This window comes from Chelon labrosus (assembly GCF_963514085.1).
Source record: "Chelon labrosus genome assembly, chromosome: 2".
In the NCBI taxonomy this organism is placed as follows: Eukaryota; Metazoa; Chordata; class Actinopteri; order Mugiliformes; family Mugilidae; genus Chelon; species Chelon labrosus.
This window is the reverse complement of record NC_140338.1, coordinates 15,647,445-15,666,044: the sequence shown is the minus strand read 5'-3', so window position 1 is coordinate 15,666,044 and position 18,600 is coordinate 15,647,445. Positions and strand designations below refer to the sequence as shown.

At 42.6% G+C, this 18,600-nt stretch overlaps 1 protein-coding gene across 1 annotated transcript in view; it reads left to right on the top strand.

Moving 5' to 3' along the window:
• Positions 1 to 61: 61 nt before the first annotated feature.
• fhip1aa (FHF complex subunit HOOK interacting protein 1Aa) overlaps positions 62 to 18,600 on the top strand; it is a gene marked incomplete at its 3' end in the record, with an annotated part of 34,075 nt that continues 15,536 nt past the window's right edge. Inside the window, exons 1-3 of the mRNA XM_084561660.1 lie at positions 62 to 458; positions 13,683 to 13,743; positions 15,975 to 16,195. Coding sequence (XP_084417786.1) covers positions 16,088 to 16,195 — 108 coding nt within the window. The 5' untranslated portion in view covers positions 62 to 458; positions 13,683 to 13,743; positions 15,975 to 16,087. The remainder of the gene's footprint in view (positions 459 to 13,682; positions 13,744 to 15,974; positions 16,196 to 18,600) is intronic.

The window sequence follows — 18,600 nt, the reverse complement described above, 5'->3', positions numbered from 1 at the left end:
TTAACTACAAGCCCAAGGCTGAGGACAACTCCAAATAAGGACAACATTCACGTGGCTCCAGTTTTACTTTTTTATATGCCTTTAAAATCAGGTATACTTCTCCACCAATCACTTCTCACGTGTTTTTTTCCCGTGGGGGGGAGACTAAAGCCTAAAAAAAATGCCTCCTTGAGTGGATGTGGGTCTGGTCTGCTGTGGCTCAGTGGGAGGAGCGTTCAAATGAGGATTAGTGTGGTTTCACCTATGTCTGCGCCACGGACCAGGTTAAGTAGGTGGGTTACATACAGTACAGCCTAACGACGGTAGTAAAGTGGGACAGTGTGGAGCTGCGACCAAGAAAGAAAAAAAAAACCCACGGGTGTTCATTCCTGGGAGGACGTACTGAGCGTTTCTTGTTGGAAACCTGCTGCTGCTCTTGTGCGCTCTCGTCTAAACGGAGGATCCGTCCGAGTCCGACGGTAAGAGAGAAAGAAAAATGACCTCTAGTTAGGTTTCTTAGTGTAGCTCAACTTGTTTGTTAGCTTTTAGTTTGACAGTGAAGCTTTTTCTTTGACAGTGGCGGACTCTGTGATTGACATGTGCGGGTGGGAGCAAGGGAAGGGTTGGGTATCTCCAAACTGGTGTTCGGGGGAAAACCAGTGGTGTGTGTGTGGGTGTGGGTGTGGGTGTGTTTGCTGGGGAATATCCAGCAAAATAACTACTCGGTTTGCGTCAGTGTAAAGTTAGAGAAGTGAAAAACTAAACTGCCTTCCGCGGTATTTTCTATTTGACTGTCAGGCCAGAGAGAAAACAGGCCAGCCCTGCCTCCAGTCATAGTTCACAATTTGGCAGCGCACACACAGCCAATAAATCTGTCACCGCTTAATGACTGTGTATTTGCAAGGGTTTCATAATCTCGCGGTAACTCGCGACATGTTGTATCCACGTGGTGCTGTTGTTGTGAAGTTAATTTCCAGGTGAATGCTGAGGTGCAGCCACCTGTCCTGATTCCATCCTCCTGTTTTAATGAGCCTCTGGACTCAGGTGTCCAGAGCTGAGGTGAGGCTCGGTGTGCGGGTGTTGAGTTACCTGCAGACATCATCAATGTTTCATGGCCGCCCAGGGTTGTGGAGGCGTGTGTCATTCCACTGCAGGTGTTCTCTTCCACCTGCTAAATCACTGTTATTCACAACCACCTGATGTAAGCTGAGCTTTTTTTGAGGGAGGTTTAGAAATGTGTTTCTCAGCTTCTTTCTCTATGTGGAAAATGTGACCTCAGCCTTATTTGTGTTCCCACCCTGTTTTTGTAGATGTTTAAGCTCAGATGACTCGGCAGTCTGCACAATCTATGACTAGGTGGACATGTCACATTCCCAGCAAACATTAAATAAAATTTTGTGTTTTCACAGAACCAATGTAGGGAATTTGTGTTGCACATTCGCTTGCCAGTTCATTAGGTAGGCTACACTAGTGAAAGCACGTGCTTCTAATAGAACAGTCCTGCACTAAATCTTTGCTTCACGAAGGTTGTGGTATTCAACAGTTGTTTAAAACAACAGAGAAAACCGTTGATTCAACAGTGTTTTCATTGTGGGCGTGTGGTTTGTACTATTGGATTGTATTGGGTTGTAACGACACGTTTGAGTTCATATCAGTCAGTGGGTGAGGTTAAATAACAGAAATGCATGAAGGAGGATTTAATACAGAGCTCTTACATCATCATCAACATGCATTCACTTCACTGGTGTACTTAATGTTTTTGACAGGTGAGAGTTTATACGCTTCAGCTAAGAGATTCAGCTCATTTTCTTCATTGAACCTGCTTGCTCTTTAAAGCACGGAACAGCAAAAAAGGCTCATCACAGACTCCTGGAGCCAAATGATTTTATCATCAGAGGTGTGTTTTGTTCTTTCAATGGCTCATAGCCCAGAGATTCAACTCATTAAATGATATATATATATATATATATAGGTGTGAATTCTCACCCTGAACCATTATAAATACAAATCAAAGCAGTTAATGCTCTTCAAAGTACTTAAATAGCACAAATTCAACATATACCACTATTGCATTTTGATGTAGCTCCGAAGCAGTATGCTTATTTTACTATTTATTTCCTATTATGACTATTATTTAAAGCATTCTGGGTTTGAACCCACTGGGCCTTTCCTGCATATTGTCCCAGTGCCTGGGGGCGTTTACTTCAGGTGTTCCAAGGTGCATGTGACCTCTTTCTGTCAGCTGGGACCAGGTAAAGGATAAGCAGGTGTGGCTAATGGTATTATATGGCACCAAATCTATCCCATAGTCTTTGTTTTGTTTTGTTTGTTTTTCAGCCCTGGGTCGTTTTTGACTTAATAAATTGAGTTTGACAAACTCTTTGGGCTTTCATCCTCAACTTGTGGCTTTCACAAGGACGTGGAGATTGCCCAGTTGTCATGGCGATGGTTCAGTTGTATGGAGCTGTGGTCATTGTCACTTTCACATCCCTCACGCTCCGCAGTGAAGAGCCCTGGAGTCGTCATGTGACTGACTGAAATGCCACACTCGGGGCCACGTGATTCCTGCCGAACTGTTTGATGTTTTTTTTGTGTCCTCTGCAAATGTGCCAGACGTCACCATCAGATGTGGCTGCTGTGGTCGCTGCCCTGGTCCGTTTGAAGCTGTCCAGCAAACAACCAGTGGCTCTGGTGTGTGGCCCTGTTCACAGCTGGCTGCTCTGCAGGGATAGGATGGAAATGTATCAGAGGATGTATTCAGGCAGTATTTATTTTAAATGCTGCCACTATGAAGGATGTGAAACTGTGAGGTTCTGATGAGCATAGATCATTAGTTTACTGCGGTTTTGATGTCAGCTATTCGCAACAAAGCTGCGTTTGTTTTCAGACAGGTTTATAGAGAAGCCTCTCTGATGCTGTCCAAATCAGTTCAACCTGATTCCTGCTGTTCATAATTAGTTACATGCTGTGTGGGCTCTTCCTCCTAATCTGTTCCAGTCCAGAGACTGCAGCAAAGATGTAAATCAGCGCTATCTCTCCCACTTTCCGTAGCTATCAACCTAAACATGAGTTAGTTGAGCATAAATTCTGACATGTGGCAGGAATGTAAGTTAAGTTACGGCTTTGTGAAAGTGTTTGTGAGGAATGAGAGGAATGCGTGGCTAATCGGTCATCTGTGTGATTACTGCTGATTTTCAGAAAAGCTCACAGCCTCAAACCTAGAGTGTATGCTCAGACCTGCTACCCAGACCGTCACACACAGGAACAGCATGAGTCTCCACTGCAACGTGCCAGACTGTGAAGAATGGTCATTCTAATGTGATTAAATATATAACTTCAGGTCACAAGTTTGTGATTGGGATCTGATTTGGTGCCTCTGCTGCTGAGAAAATGTTTATATTAGATGTTCTTACATTAGAATATCTGCCCCCCCTTGATAATAATGCCTACAGACTTGCAAAGTGGCACTCCAAACACTATAAAAGTCATCAACAGTTTCTCTGTAGTCAGTAATCAGCATAAACTTGCGAGGAATTTAAGCAGGACAGGTGCTATAGTCAACGTATCGGCGGGTGTTTGTGTGTGTTTCTGCTTTCCCACCACGAAGGAGCTGGCTCAGCTTTGTCTCGTGGTTGGGATTAGCCCCACCTTACTCCCTGCTTGCCCCTACGGCGACCCTGAAAACATGCATTGCAACTGGCTGCATGTCAGCACAACCCCAAAATCTTAAAATAATCATTTCCAAATACAGCTTTTTTGTCCTTTCTGCTTTGGTTCTGATAGTTAGATGTTTGCAAATGGTAAACATGATACTAGTGCCAGGAGGCAGTTAGCGTGGCTTAGCATAAGCCGGCAGCAGGTGTGCAATGTCTGGGCTTGTTAGAAGTTAATAAACAGAACAGTAATGCATCAAGTTGGTGTTTTAGTCGAGGGGACACATGCTCTAATTGTTTCTAACTAACTAATTCCTGAGAAAATGTCTATATTTAAGCAGTCAAACCATAGACTGTATGCAAATATGGGAGACATGACCGCTCCAACAAAGTGAAGCCAAAGCGAGTCGAGCCACACTACCAAGCAGACATCAAACGCACATGATGGCACCACCTGTATGTCCAGGTGTTTGGCTTCATTTTGGTCCATTGGAAGAACTGGGGACGCGTTGTCCATCCTTATATACAGTTCGTTAGTCAAACAAACACAGCTCACCTCTTTCCCTTCGGTGCCTTTGTCAGACGTTTGTCCACCTCAGTTGCCAAGGCTACGACGCAAACAAGAGAGCACGAACAAAACGGCTAGTAGCTAATGTTAGCTACGGTTTCCAGACTGTTGCTACAACTGCAGATGGGAGGAGAAGGTCATCCCGCTCATCAGCTCCAGACAGAGATACTCACCACTCTGCCACCTGTTGCCTGGAATGGTTTTTGTGTGAATCATCCCAGCCCATTTACTAAAGACCGTATTGGATTAGATTGACTTGTTCGACCTTTTACAACCGCATGGGTGTAATCTCTACAGTGATGGTTGTTTTCCTGCAGAGATGGACGTGTGAGTGCTGTTGTGCTACGATATAGCACTAGCTTACGTGATGCTGCCTTCAAATGGTACTTTTGAGCTTGTGGTTGCAACATGGGAACTCAAGTAGACAAAATGCTCGGCATTCAAGTGGTCACTTGTGAGAAGATTGCTGCTAGGCAACTGCCGCTGTCTGGAAGCCACTGAGGTTAACAGTTTAATAAGTTAACGGCTGGCTTACATAATGAAGGACATGCAAGAGCGTAGCCAAAAGATGAGGTTGTTGGGGAACATCAACACAAAAAATGTGTGTGGCTTAATTCCGCCACTTTTTTAAAAAATGTCAGCAAACACCTCACAACTTGTGAACTCTAGCAAAAATTTCCACTTATGAGGTTGTGAATACCACAAGCTACACTTCTAGTGAACACTGTAGCCACAACCCCATTTGAAGGCAGCATGGGACATCCATATTTGCTTGTTTTTAGCCGGCATTTCTGTATGTTTTAGCACCGTGTTGGATATTTTGGATATACAGTAGCTCTCAGAAAAAAAAAATTACACTTGGGATTACGGCTTGAGTGTTTATGTACAAGTGGGAAACTGTTAATTAATATGAAAAGGGATTATACAGCACGCACAGAGTGTTAATGCCTGGTAGGACTACATGACGTCATAGCGGCACCCGCAAACTGATGTAGGTTTTTTTCCATAACAACACTCGGTGAATTGATAAAACTATCCATGCCATTATACTCAATGTACTAATTTTACTTTGTAGTCCCTACAACTTTTGCAGAGCGTATTTCGGAGATTTGTTGAGTGACGGTGTAGCTGTTTCTCCTGCTTCCAGTCTTGGTTCATGCTAGGCTAGGCTAATGCTACTCTGCTCTTCTTTGCTAACTCTCTAAATATAATCAAGGACATTTTGTTGTGTTTGCAGCACCAAAATAATTATATAATAAGAAATAGGTTTATTGTTTTTAGCATTTGTGAAATTGTCCCATTTCATGGCTCAGGTCTGTTCTGACCTAAACAGTGGCCCCTGCCCAGCTCATAAACTTTCTGTGGTTTCTCAACCAGTACTGTGAAAAGAACAAAATCTGGTTGAACCACTTTTGTTGTCCAACTGGAAAGAAAGGTACAAGTTATGTTTGTGGAGCCTGCAGTTTGTCCACTGTTTAAGAAAAAAGTCAGTCAAGTGAAAAAGTATTGTGCAGGTGTAGTGGCCTGTATATACTCATTACAGCGTATATTCACATGTTTTGCATCTCTTTTGCCTTTAAAATTATAAGCAAAATAAGTTCTCGGAATAGGACAGGATTTCAGCTCCTTTTTCCATTAAACATTATTCTGTTCTTGTATTTTATTATTCTATTACCCACACCCGTGAAAATATTTGACACAGATAAGTCTGCAAGACATTTTGTCGTGCTTCCTTTTAAATCAAACTTTTTATCCTAATAAATGACACGTGTGCGCCTGTGCAGCTTGCTCTTGTCTCCCTGATAAACATCACAGACCTGCTCTGTCCTCTGTTCTTCCGCTTCCATTTTACGTGTAAACATGGATGTGTTATCAGCAGGTGAGACGTAATGCAAACTACAGAGGAGGCAGCGGGAGCGGAGATAGGATATACCCACACAAAATGCGGCCTTATCGCTGACTGAAGCCTATTGTGGTCTCACCAACATGAAAGTGGGAATGATGTCAGCGGCCAACACTGTGCACATACAATGAAGTAATTTAACCAGCGAGGGTCAGAGAAGACAACACTCTAGCTTATCAAAAGGAAGGAGGACACAGAGGTCTTGTTTTTTAGGAACGTTTCTGGAATTGTGGGGCGAGTATGATGACACAGGAGGTTACATTTCACTATTACACACATAGATTATTTTATTTTATCATGTCATGATAACAAAACTAATTCATTTTCTCTCAGCTGTATTTTTTAATTTTCTTTCCATAGAAATGTAACTCACAGCTGGAGCACTTCTGCAGCTTAGATTGGTATGAAACGTCCTAGATACAAATTTTTAGTCCAAATGACTGAAACTACAAAATATACGGTTTAAAAAGATTTTTTAAAAAGTCAAAGGTACAAGTTTGTGTACCTTGATATATTTCAAAGAAGAAGAACTCTTAATTTTGTCATGTGAGCCAGTAATGACGGAACAGAGCTACGGATTACACTGATAAGACACTATATTAAAACGAGACGGGTATGCTGGGAAACCTTGGAAACCTGGACTTTACACCGATCAGGATAACATTATGGCCACTGACAGGTGAAGTAAATAACATTAACCATCTTGTGACAATACAATGTTCTTCTGGGAAATTTTTGGACCTGGCATTCATGTGGATGTTACTTAGACATGTGCCACCCACCTAGACCAGACCAGGCACCCCCACCCCATAGCAATGACACTCCTTGATGGCAGCAGCCATCCCCAGCAGGATGCAGCCTGACACAGGCACACACACAAAAACTTTTTTTAGGAATTTTAGGAACAGCTCAAAAAACATGAAAAACAGCACAAGGTGTTGATCAGTTTGGAATCAAGGGAATTTGGAGGCCAGGTCAAGTATCTGTGGGATGCACTGGAGCAAGACTGATCCATACAGGCCCCTCCCTTCAACCCATAGGACCCAAAGGCCCCCATTAAGAACTATCTGTTGCCAGACACCACAGGACACCCTCAGAAGGCCCATGTCCATTCTCTGATGAGTCACAACTGTTTTGGAGGCACAAGGGAGAACTACACAATATTAGGAAGGTGGTCGTAATGTTTGCTACCCATGGGAATGGCAGCCCTTAAATGCAAAGGCCTCCTCCTGCAGGACAGTGCCCTCCACCAGGCCAAAAAAACTGCTCATGCCATAGAAAGCCAGTTCTCACTCCAGTCGAGCATCCACGGGATGTGACGGAAAAAGCTCGATCCACGGAGGCCCCACAGGAGCCAAAGGGAGCATTGCCAGCATCACAGTGCCAGACGCTGCAGGACTCCATCAAAGGTCCTGTGTTTATGCACTGATGAGTCAGAGCTGTTTGGTAAGGGCACAAAAACATAATGTAAGGCAGTTAGCTTTGTTCTTGTGACTGATTGATGTACATCGTTAAAAAAAACAAAAACAAAAAAAAACGGAAAAGTCTGCTGCTTTAATCAGTTCACATTCAAGCTATTTGTCAGGTTCTTTGTGAAGGCTTCTTCTCCACATCATTGACGTCCAAGGGTCATGAGTATTCTAGTACTTAGACCTGTCCACCATGTAGAGACTAAGACTAAAAACTAAGCTGAAGCAATGAAAGGTTATAACAACCAAAGCATCCTCTAAGTTTTCTTCATTATACCATGTTGCTACGTTCACTAACATTATGAGCATCCTGATTAAAAAATAAAATGGAAAGGGAATCCACAATGTGAGACAACAGTGACTTCTCCTTTGACTTTGCAAGTAAATTAACAAATGATGCAAGTGTTGTAAATATGAGTGCACGCCGATGCTAGCATTTAGGTCAAAACACTTCTGTGTCTAAGGATGGCCTTGTGTACAAATTATGATATAAAAGGAGATCTTGAGTTATACTTCCTAAGAACAGAAATTGATCTTTTCTTTTAAAAATAGAAAAGAAAAAAACAAAGTCATTAGTAATTTCCTGTGTTCCTGTGTAGTTTTAGCAAACGCTACACCTCAAACCTTGGCTGGGGAAAAATGTGTACCCACTCACTTATAGTTCATGGATTAACTTGTGCACAGTCAGGTGGAAGGTGCCAGTATCAGCAGGATACAATCTCATCCATCCCTGTCTGGAAGAAAAAGCTCTTCAAGCCTCGTCTCTCTGCAGACTGGATGTGACGTTGGGTGTGTTTGAGCTTCGACGTTAGCTTCTGTCAGTCTCTCTCTACTTCTATTTAGATCCTTGTTATTGATGTGGTTTTCCCCTTCAGGCTTTTGGTACCGCTGTTCTATTATTGACGCTCCCTTTTACAGTCTTTCCTCCGAGCCAAACTGAGCACCTGCCTCTCTCTGTTTGAACATGTTAATGAATTTCATCTCTTATAGTCACTCAGCAGTTATGATGGGAACAGCCTGTTTCTGAAACCAGTTCCAAGATGAATACAGCGGCCAACACCCACTTAGCCTTCACGTGCACAACATGCAGAATGGAGCAACAGTATCTGCTTACATAACACAGTCTTATCTCATAAGCTAGTTAAAGTTATTGTTCAGGGCATGTCGGGTTAGTGTTGTGAAGCAAGAACCTATAACAGGTTATGAATGGCAGGTTGTAGTCGATTTATTATCTGACAAGATGTCGTCAATATTTCTTCAATGAAAGCGCAGAAAGTGGTTTCATCCATCCCTAATGTCGCTCAAACACTTAATTTGGACTCTTAGGACTCTTTAGGAAGACAGTTGATTCTGTAGTCGGTCTCTGTTATTGAGGTGCTCCAATACCCAGGTGTACCAGCTGTATAGTAATCTTTATAAACTGACATCTGCTCATGAATATGCAGAATGTGTAGGAAAGGGACAAGACTTCGCTTCGGGAAGCTTTCTAGAATCTATTTGTAGCCTAAGTGGTATTAACCGTTAAAACCGTTGGTATTAACGGGCTTTGGTTGCAAGTGGAGGGCAGAAAGGGGGCAGAACGTCCCGTCGGCAAGCGAGCCGACACATCGTCAAGAAAAACGAAGCTTAAACAAAACCACTGCAGTGGTTTGAAACTGTTAACCGAGTGCTAACGGTCTCGACTCCAGTGTCCACTTCTCTCTATTCTTTATCTGTTATTTGCATACATATAACTTCAGCGTCAGATGGCAGCTCCAAATTTATAGATGTACCTGCTTGTATGTATCATTTGGTTAAAGCCCCACACAGTCTGAAGTCTGGAGAAATTACACAATTCCAGCACGGCTCCACCCTGACATCAAGGCCAAGTAAGAGCAGGTTTATAGATATAGTGTGCTATTAAGAGTCTGGATTCTGAAAGCATGTTGGTGGATTAAAGCAAGGTGCCGACCGTGAACTACTCGTTGCACGTATATCATCTCTTATTTCTCATGATCTGCTGTTTGGTCTTTCCTAAAGATGAATGGGTCTTCAGAGGTCAGTGCCCGGCTGGTTAAATGGAGTATTAAGACATAGATAAGAAAATAAATGTTTTTTTTCTGCCTGCTATGTTGTTGATTGGATGAGGTTGCAGAGCGCTATTAATACTCAGGTCTGTCACTATCTGGCCCTTCAGCGGCTTCACCTGTAGCTCTAAATATTTCAGCAGCTGCTATCACTTTAATGGGCCTGTCTGTCACGGGGCTTGCCGCAGCCTTTTTGTCAATGTCTCTTCTGTGAGCGCCTCCTTCAGGCCGAGAGTGACGACTGTTTCACGGTCAGGAGAAAAGAAACTCTAATGGGTGTTACAAGTAGTGCCCAGATTACCACATCTTAGACAAACAGACTGTGTCTTTTTTTATGCTCAAACCATGATCAAATCTGAGCTTTGAAACTCCTGTGTAGCCAGAAAGTTGATCTTCATTCTGAGTAACGGGTGTGTCCTGCCTTTGAGCTATTTATCCAGACCACACCTTTATGTATGAATCCCTCTGGGATGGCAGGAAACTGACAACAGTAGAAACCAGATCAGAAAACAAGAAAAAAGGCAAGGCCCTTAGAGGCTGTCATTTCTCTTTTATTTCTGTGCAGTGTTTGCTCCTATCCCCCTGGGGCCTTTATCTCCTCTTTGGATTCTTCTGAAAAGATCTTACTATTTATGTTTACCTCAGGAGAGGTCACACCACTGGTAAAACCATTCCCTCTAAATAGAAGTGGGGAAATGTATTGCTTCCATCTGTTTTTGTGTGGTGGTGATAATGAATAATTACTTAAAAGTGTGAAACAATTTGCAGCTGGCAATGTGGGATATGTGCGACGTGTTAATAAAGAACAGTCACTTATTTGGTGATAATGTAGAGGAGATGAGTTTGCAGCAGGCCCTAAACGCTTCCAGAGTCATTATCAGAAACAGCAAGGGCAAAGAAACCTGGCAGAGCTTTGAGTAATGGTTTTACGTGTCTGGAAAATCAATTCGGCTTCTTAAAGCTTTTGACATATTATCCCCTTTTAATTTTCCTTCAGCTAAAAATTTGCATTTTAATGTTAATGCCGTACTTTTCAGTCTGTTGGAATCTACAGGAATAAATGGAGATGCAAGCATTTCCTTAAAGACTCTGAGGCCAGTCGGTTTAAACTGCTATATTTTAAAGTCGAGGGGTAAAAAATAAAATATCTCAATGGATTTGGGAAATTTAAATCAAAGAAATGTCCTACTTGAGTTGTAATTATGCTGCTTCCCTTCAGAGTGAAGACCTTTCAGTTTTTTAAATAGTTTCTATTAAGAAACTGTTTCAAATGAATCCAATGAATTGTCCTCTAAAGAACAAAATGCAGAAAGACACTGAGGGTGACATTTATCAGCACTGGCATTCTTTCAAAAATGTTAAGTATCCTCTCATGTAAGAAAAGAGTCTATGGGTGCAGCTCAGTGCTTTTCTGTCTTGCATATCATGTCTCTGGTAGTGGAGACGTTGGAAGCAACAAATGTGTGTAATTATCAAATTGCCATAATTGGATAATTGGACCTTACCAAATCAGGAGAATCCAGTGAGGCATTTGACATTACGAACCATCTTAACGGACAAATGCACAACACTGCATGCCAAATTCAGAACCACAAATGGTCACACTGAAAAGCTGTGTCTTTTCAGCAGCCTATACTTTGGCCTGAGCTCTGCAGTCCCGTTTCTGGTTGTACTGTATTTCAGTTTATTTTGAGCAAGTAGAGCAGTGGCTTCTGAGTAACAGGGCGCTCTCCTTCTGTGCGCTAATATGACGGCAGGAACTGTAAACGAACCCATAATGTAGGTCATGACTGTCAGTAACAGCACTTTACTGGATTAGTTTAAAAAGCCTGATTAATTCCTCAAAAACGTGTAGCGCTGTTCTTGTGTTTTAGAAGTGTTGAAAGGTGAAGGTGCAGGTGTATTAGGGGGTAAATCTAAGTCTCGACTTTTTTGGCTTATAAATGAAGATTTACTGAACTAGATGACGCATATATGAGAGAAGTTGTCTGCAGTGTATTGTTGTCTGAGACGAGCTAATTGCTGCTTAAGCTAATCTTGCAGTTTGCTGTTCTACTAGCTGTTCTAGTGGGTCTAACACAGCAGAAATATGGTTTGCCTTGTCCCCAAGTCAGAAAATCCTCAGATGTTAATGATTCCATAAGGTGTCTTGGCGCAATTAGTATGCTAATTGATAAACCGAGAAAGCAGTTTTCTATCTGTATGTATGCTAGTGAATATAGCCCAGCCGTCAGTTTAGTTAGTTCAGTCAGTTTAGTTTCAAATCCAAATATACCACAATTAGTGTTTTTTGCTAGTTATCAAATGTTAGCATGCTAAATGCTAAACCAAGGTAGTGAAAATGGTAAAACTTTTACATGGACGTTGAGAAGTCGAAACAGCAGTGGCTTAAAGTGCAACAATTCTCATTCAGAATTAATTAATTTCTCTCTTAAAATACTTAAGTAATATATTTGTCCATAAGTCAGTATGATAGATTAGCTAGACTGGCTATAGCTAGATTCACTTCTGATCAACGTGCTAGTGGTCAGTTTGGAAGCAATTCCATAGATAATAAACCTCAAACGTATGTGTGGGAAAAAAAGTAACCGTGGCTTCGCTCATCTTTGATATACAGTCTCTGGTTTTACCTGCTAAACATCAGCATACGGTATTGTAGCCTATTAGCATGTTCCCGTTAGCCTTTACTTCAAACTGTGATAAGTGTAGCATACCGCTAAAAAATAAACTTAATGGTGAACAAATCATATCCCAACATATATCAAAACTACCAGTAACGTATCTTATTCCATTCTTGTCTTCTTACTTGTCGGTGTGTACCGTGTACTGATATCTATATACGGTGTGTAAGTCAACGTAGACTTACATGTTGTGCACTCAGACGACTTTTTAATTAAATCCATTCAAGTGGAAAGAGAGGCACATATAAAACGAGTGCCATGTAAAATGATTAACGCTTCTTGATATCAGGTTTTGTTTGCTGACATAGCAGGTATGATTACACAGCACCATTATCACTCCACTTATAAATGATTAATTTAAAGCCAATCAACAGTTGACATCCGTTTCCCAGCCTGGCAAAACAAAATCACACACACTCTAAAATCTGATGCCTGGTCAGGTGTGCACAACAAGTAGGTTGACGATTAATCACAAGGTTTGTCCTTCAGTTTCCAACCTCTTGTCCACTATTTTCTAAATGTGAAGTGGCCTCCAGAGTTGTTTCTATGTAAAATAATTGGGCTGCTTCTGACAAGTAAATGTAACGTTTGCAGACTCCATGAATGGCTTCTATAATGCAGGGAGAAAAACTCTGCGTGAGTCCTCAGCGAGGCACAAAAACAGCCTGGGTGTTTTGATGACTCGTCTTTAGCGCGCTCACTCACCCACACACATATATCACCTTCCAATCTGTGCCCCTCTCACTCTCTCTATTTACACAACATCACGCTTTTAGAAAAGGTGTCGTGTTTTCCAAGAAACTCGGATTTTATTTTAATTTTTTTGCAACTGTTACCGGCTAAAACATTAACCCTGAGCATACTGCTGCAATAATAAGTGTATGATATGTCAGATAAGACTGCTAATGCAACGTGACATGATTCCCACGATGGATGGTGCTGGAGCAGGAGAGGGTTGTGAGGAACTCTGACAGCTGAGAGTGGTGTTATTCTATGAGAGAGAGGAATCACAAGAATGTAACAGAGATTATTTATTTTGAAATACTTTAAGACTGGTTTGATCTCATGTTTTATCCACGTGAATATTTGTTGTTGTCATTTCTCTGTTACCTCCTTTCCTGCACACTTTCCCTCAGCCTGTTTTTCCTTTTTGCTCCCTCCCACTCCTGCGTTCCCTTTCCAGTCTTCCCTCCCTCCCTCATTCCCTGTAACCTCCTCCTCCTCTCCATCTCCATCCAAGTGGCTCTCGGAGCAGCTTACTCATGTCCAGTCACTTCCCACCATGCCTCGCCTCCCGCACGCAGACACTCACTTCCTTCTCCCCGCCTGACATATCTTCATATCTCTTTGTTTGTGACTACAGGACGAGAATGAGGTCCTTGTCCGCTTAGCGACCCGTCCATGCTGAGGATGGTTCAAGAAAGGTAAGAAATCCCCTCGGCACACACACATACTCACAATCTGAAACACACTCTCCACACTGCTTTTACATTCCTTGTCAAGAATCCAAGCAGCCAGCTCTCTCTTCTAACTGGAAGCAGATGGTGAAAGTTTGACTGTGCGCCTTGTTATGCCTTAACGCTGTGGATGGCCGGGATGTTTGTGTGGCACTGGGGCAAAGTGAATTCAGAAGAGAGTGATGGGCTGTGATTGGTTAAGAGACACATGTAGGGGCAGGATCTAGAAGCTTTAATTTGGCATCGTGGTGTGCAGCTGCTGGGTGTTTTTACAGTTGATCGCCTATGGTGACAGAGTCCATATGTCCCCATGTAGTTAGTATGAGTGCGTTACTTTGTCTCTGTTGACACAGAGGCACTATGTCATGTCACTGTCTGGTTCCCAGATGAGGAATCTTGAAGATGCTCTTGATGCTGACATTTGTGTTTTGCTTATGTTACTAGCATAGCTAATAACTTGAGAAACTTGTCTAGACCTTTCCTGCGCATGTGCTTGTAGTTTTTGCTAGTCCCCGGACCCCTGTTGAGTCAGTCAGATAGATGTCTCTGACTGGCTGTCCAGCTTAGCGAACCAGTGCACAAGAAAAGAAACGGAAGTGACAAAACTAACCAAAAAGGAAGAAGCTCAAAGGGAACACAGACAGCTTTACTCATTTTATGTCTTTATCTAATCTGAATGTTCAGACATTTTCACAATGACATGAATCATTTAGTTTGAATAAACTTTAGACCAACTGGTCCGAATGATTCAGGAGAGGCACTCCTGTAGCTCTCCCTTGCTTCCTAGTCTCCCAGATAATAGTAACCCTTCCGGTTTTGCCTTTTGATTGACGAGTACAGACTACTGCCACCTGCTGTTATCAGCAGAACGTATGGGGCAAACGGTCACTGGTTACAGACTTTTCTATGTACAGGTTGATGATGTGTTGTTGCTGTATGAATAAACTGGTCTTGATTTGGCCTGAATACTTTGGTTTATGGCCAAACATGTGCCACAGTTGTACTGCTGATTAGTAAATATTAACATTGCAACTCTCTTGTTGGCTTGTGCTTGCATTTAGCACAGAGTACTTCAAATACATCTGTGTTTTCTGTCAAGTCATGTCATAAAATCATCTTGTTTATCTATAATTTACAGGATTTGTTATCTATTCTTTTTCCAGTGCAACTGTTCCTCCATATAGTCTTAGTCTAAAGTCAATTGTTGTGGAGTTTGTGTGCAAGATCCCCTGAAAGTAACGGTGATTGTTCAAATGACTAATAATTTCAAACATGAATGACAAACACACACAGGAAACACCAGGAGATAAGTCACATCTTCACATCCTTTCTCCTGAGCTGCAGGCCCGTCCATGGAAACATACCACAGCGCAGCAGAGAACTAGATTTATCCATGATATTCTTTTGGTTCCATAGCAACTCACGTGTTCTTGTTTTAGAAAGCGCTACACTCCTTCTCTTCACCGGCCTTGTCAAAGAAAACTTAAGTCTCGTTTTGGCAGAACCAATCTTTCCAGTAACGACCGCTCCAAGGACAAACGACAAATTACTTCCTTTCTGTGGAATAAGAAGACATGGTCCAAATTTCCATGGTGCTGGAACTGTTTTGCAAAGCTGTCCTCAGGCTATTTGTGGCTAAAACAATACATGTATATATAGCCATCAAAACAAGCTATGTGAGCAGTGCAAACTTGGCTTGCCTAAAAATGATGTAAATGTCTCATCCAGAAATGAAAACAGCACATACCAAAACTGGGTTAGATCTGCAAAACTAGCAGTCTTGTTTCTTATTACCCTCCTCGCTCCCCACATTGAGTCAAAGCAGCTCACACCCAGTTGCTGTTCGCCTTGTGATGTCAAAAATGTTTCTGTTATGAGAGTGATGTCAGGGGGCCGGCAGGAATCCACTGTGGGCGTCTGAGGTATTCCGAAAGCAATCTGACAGCTCAGCTCTGAAGTCCGTAGAGCAACCATGGTGCGTCGCTTTCTCTCCTCTACTGAGTCGTGGGACTTCATCTGTTATTGTTCTCATTCCTTCATGCCTCTCATACCTGCTGTCTAGCCACGCAGAGCCAGAGCAGTTTTGCAGCGAGCGATCACCCCGGTCATATCATTGCATCAGTGCTGCTACTTTATGAATCAACCTTTCTGTGCTTGTATGTGTCATGACGTCTTGCTTGTGTTTTCTGACTCCTCAGGTCCTCTGTGATTTCTCCTATTTCCGTGGTTATGGTCGCGCCCAGCAAGGAGTCAAGAATGCCCTCCTTCTCCTACCTATGACATGGTTTAACCCACGTACAGTCTGGTCACCATGATGGCCTCTATGGTTGCCAACGGAAACCGAGACGGGCAGTCTCTGGTCTTGAAAGGGGTGGACCCGGAGACCTGCATGATTGTCTTCAAGAACCACTGGGCTCAGGTAAATGCCAGCACCACATAAACAGCCACACATTTGTTGAGCATTAGAGATTAATGCCACCGCCATGAATGTTTAAGTATAGAAGCTTGAGCCGGGAGGCAAGTAGCTCTGTTAGCTTAAAGACCAGAAGCAAGGGGAAAGGTCTTGCCTTGTTTGCTCAGTTTCAACAACATAAAGGACCCTAAAGGAAGCTAATCTACATGTGCAGATTTACATACTGGGCTCAGCTTATGGATAATTTATCCCTAGATTCACTTAATACATGTTTAATATGTCAGTACTTTCCCAATAGGAGAAACGAGCACACAGAGAAGATATTTAAACAGTCAGTTAAAACTTTACGTCCAAATCATGTTGAAGGGAAAAAAAAAAAGATGTGTTGACTGTCTCTTCACTGTCTGCACAGCTAGTTGTTATTCCTTTCTTTTGATTTGATTGGCAGTTGGCAAACCAGCTTGCGGGCACATTACCGCCACCTGATGGACTGGAGTGTGGCTCAGGTCTTCATTTCGTTTTACTTCCACGTCCCCGTGAGATGTGGTGGTGGATTTGTTATTTTATGTGAGATAATACCATATAGTCTGTGCTGAACTTTTATTTTCAGATCTCTTTGGGATTAGGTTGAACATCTATCTCCTGAAGTGTGTGCAATGTGCCGATTTTTAAAACTGGGTAGGATTTTGTACCTCTACCGGTCTGAGCCCAGCTTTGAAACTGTTTGTAGGTGAATCGTTGAGCTTAGGAGAGAGCAAAGCCAGCTTCCCGACGTGATACTTGAGGCACCGACATGTTTAACTCTGGGCATAAATGGTTAGTTTCTTTATCATACTCCTCAAAGATATTTTCATTGGACTGCTTTCCTCAAGCTTTGCCCTTATTTAGGGCGGGGTATGGCTACTGATTTCTTGCATCGGTTCTGTTCAGTTAGATTTTGCTCTGAGTTTTGTGAGACTAGTCATGTGAAACTGCGGCGAGATCGGTCCAAGGATTTAATGCATTGATAATGACCTCGTCTCCTTTTGACTGCTTGTCACAAGTTACTACTTTACGGTTTCCCCCCTTAAATGTTGTTCCAACTTTCACAAAATAGAGCCATAAATGAAAGTTTGTCTCACTTTCATTTCTTGGTCACTACATGCTTGTTTGTTTTGCACCAGCTGAGGAAGTTCAGATCTCCAGTTTGGGAGGAGTTGAATCATATCCACGTTATATTACAGCTGCATCACCGATTGCACTGATTGCAGGCCTGTTCATAAAGACGATACATTTTGCCAAAGTTCTGCCTCAAACCCTGACGGCAGACACTGACTCCTGCGCTATCCCAACAACAGTAAACTGCAGTGTGGTCAAGGCCAGTGGAATCTTGGCAGCGTGACGCCGACTGTCTCGGCCGTTTGGCTCTTTGCAGCAACATGTGTCCCTGTTCACCCCTGTGGGACCTGGCAGCCTGCAAATCCTACTCCTCCCACTTTGAGACGAACAAACCCTGCACGCTGACATGAGCCTGAAACTGGCCAGACATTGAGGACATAGAGAAGCATGTCGGTAACTAAGAGTCATCCGCGTCCACATCTGTGTTAGTGGTTGTCAGCGTGGGGTCTGACCCTTCAGTCAGTCCAAACTTAGAAGAATTCCTCTGTGGTTTTAATAACGGCGGCTTGTAGGGATTAGTTGTGTGATTTGGTTGGAAGTGGTCTGGTGTAGTTTGTGTGTGTGTGTGTCAGTAGGCTTCACTCTGAGGCTTTTATTGTGCTGCTCCATTTAAAAACTCAAAAATGTTCCTTCAGCGCACACAGTGGTATATGCACACAGTTACCGGAGGCAAAGCTGTGAAGGTAATCTTCTAAAGTGCTCTCTTTAAAAATTCAGATGTGTACGTACGAACGTGATTTGTAACCAAACTGTAAAGCCAGTCCATTAAGCAATGTACTCAAGGCTGATGTGGACACTTGAAACCTTACGGACAATGCGCTAATAATAGACTTGCTCATGAAGTGGGATGCATCTTGAGTCAAGCAGTTAGACCTTTGCATATTTATAGGTTTTAGATGGTACATAATGCTACACCAATCTGCCACAACATTAAAACCACTGACAGGAGAAGTAAATAACATTGACCATCCTATGACAATACAATGTTCTGCTGGGAAACGTTTGGACCTGGCATTCATGTGGATGTTACTTAGACATGTACCACTCACCTAGACCAGACCAGGCACACACACAAAAACTGTTTAGGAAGAACTAAAAAAACAGCACAAGGTGTTGACCTAGCCTCCAAATTCACTAGATCCCAAACTGATCAAGTATCTGTGTGATGCACTGGAACAAGCCTGATCCACAGAGGCCCCTCTCATCAATCCATAGGACCCAAAGGCCCCCACTAACAACATTCAGTTGCCAGA